At 31.9% G+C, this 2,253-nt stretch overlaps 1 protein-coding gene across 1 annotated transcript; it reads right to left on the reverse strand.

The window, feature by feature from the left end:
- On the reverse strand, positions 1-700 carry LOC125820639 (ethylene-responsive transcription factor 13-like). The gene has a single exon (XM_049500056.1). It carries the CDS (start codon positions 692-694, stop codon positions 152-154), a length of 543 nt encoding a protein of 180 aa, XP_049356013.1. The 5' UTR covers positions 695-700; the 3' UTR covers positions 1-151.
- Between the last annotated feature and the right edge of the window lie 1,553 nt (positions 701-2,253).

The following is a 2,253-nucleotide window of genomic DNA, read 5'->3' on the forward strand; positions in this document are numbered from 1 at the left end:
CACTAAATTGTATCTTGGATACATTAGTATGTCATCAAATACAAAAGGGATCATTTCACAGTCCTAGCAAAATCTATTTTATTTGCTTCCCAGTATTACAAAATTGAAAATTTACGCTTAATCACAACATAAAACGTAATTAAACACGAAATTAAATAATATATAGTTTTCTTGGTGTTCCATTTTCACATGACGATTCCGGCGAATGCGATCGACGCCTAGGGTTCACCCTAGCCGGCTCGGGCATACCCGAACCGATTAAATGAGGAAAATTGAGCCGAGCTTTCGAGCCACGAATCTTGAAAGCGGCTTGGTCATAAGCCAATGCTGCATCCTCCGGTGTCTCATAAGTCCCTAACCATAATCTCGCATTTTTCTTATCCGGATCCCTTATCTCCGCCGCGAATTTACCCCACGGCCTCCTTCTTACTCCTCGGTACCGCTTCCAATCTTGTGGCGCGTGTGTCACACTCGCCACCACGGCCTTGGACTCTTCAACCTCGGATTTTTCATTGGCTTGTAATGTAGTACTAGGGTTTATTAATGGTGTTAATTCCCCATAATCGAAATTATTTTGTGTAAAATTAGTAGGGGTATTATTGGAATCAATAGCTGAAAATATATGTGGAATATCAGAATCATTAAGGAGATGATGTTGTATAGATTGAAGAAGAGAAAAATCAGAGGGATTCATTTTATTTTTTTTGTTGATAGTTTAGGGTTTTGGAACGTGCAATATTTATAATTTATATGCTTGGCTGGTGGATTATTTTTTATAATTATAAGACAAACTTTTTAAAATAAAGTTTGTGGGAATTAATTGCTAGGAAGGTTCTATTTAAGACACCTGCATAGCATGGTTATTTTTATTTGAATAATGAAATATATATTTTTGTACTATAATAATGAATTTATTTATTTTCCATTTGACAATTATGGGTTCTTTTTGTTTTTGTCAGATGTAGACCGTGTTTCGTAATAATTACTAATAAATATTTGGGTGGGGCAAAAAAAACACGTTTATTTCTTTTTGATTTTTTTAATGTTTAAGATCTCAAAAGATGCTTCTCTTCTTTGAGAAAATTATTGTAAGTTAGCAAAAGCAGTATTCGTTTGAATTTGAGTAGAATTTATTTTTATAAAAAGTTGATATCTTATTCCAAATATTTTTGATTGAAAAGAGAATAACTAGAAAACTATAATGGGTTTGTCTTTACACTACAATAAATTAAAAGAGATATTTAGTGACGATATATAAATATTTAATGATAATTGAGTCAACATCATTATATTCAGAGTCGCTAAAGGCTATATAGCTTAAGTGTTGATTATAAATAATATTTATATTATAATATAACGAGAATTGTATTATTACCAATAAATTAAATCTTTTATTTGTTATAATGTTATTAGGTTGTAATGTTGATCCCACGTTGTTTGCGGGATGCACAATTGAACTCCCTTTTATATAGTATTGGGTTAATTTTAGGGATTAAATTAATAAACCCAATATTTATTAATTTTCTTTTTATCAAGTAGCAATTCTGAAATTATAATTAGTTATGGAAAATTATTTTATCATTTTTTAAGTTCGTAGTAATTTAAAAAGGATATTGCTATGCATGCATAACCAACGTTTTTCTTAATATTTTCCTTAAAATATCTAGTAATTTTTTGTGTCTTCCATTTCATATTAAGAGTTTCTAAGGACATATTATGAGATGTCTTATAAAGAATTTTACCTTCCATTTCTTTTCTTTTTCAAATGGGGAATTCACCTAAGGTATATCGTATATTCCCTTTAAAAACTTATCAAATTGAAAGTCTATCGGTACTCCATTATCGACCTGCCCTCCATCATAATGCCATATCATCTTCGAATTCAAGCTGAATAAGTGAGGAATATTTAGCCATGCCTTAGAGCCATGGATCTTATAAGAAGCTTGTAATAAGCTAACGCTGCGAACGTACCCCACGTGCCTCCTATTTTACTCTCTTGAGTCTTGACTTGTTCACATGAGCTATCGATATTAGTTATCATTAGGGGCATAGCTACAATGTCTTGAGGGTGTCCAATTCGTGGAAAATTATACCGTAAATAAAATCCTGTTCAAAATGGTTAAATTTAATACTTTAGATACCCTTGTCATAATAACCTACTGTGGCTCAGCGGTTGGAGGCTCTCTTGTAGAGCTTTGACGCGCAGGTTCGAATCTATAATTTAAAAACCTAATAAAGCCTATTGAATTTTCA

This window comes from Solanum verrucosum, unplaced genomic scaffold, assembly GCF_900185275.1.
Source record: "Solanum verrucosum unplaced genomic scaffold, falcon-dt-bn FXZP01000020.1, whole genome shotgun sequence".
In the NCBI taxonomy this organism is placed as follows: domain Eukaryota; kingdom Viridiplantae; phylum Streptophyta; class Magnoliopsida; order Solanales; family Solanaceae; genus Solanum; species Solanum verrucosum.

What these genes read in the sequence shown, in the direction of transcription:
- LOC125820639 (XM_049500056.1), bottom strand. Translation starts at nt 694, where the DNA reads ATGAATCCCTCTGATTTTTCTCTTCTTCAATCTATACAACATCATCTC.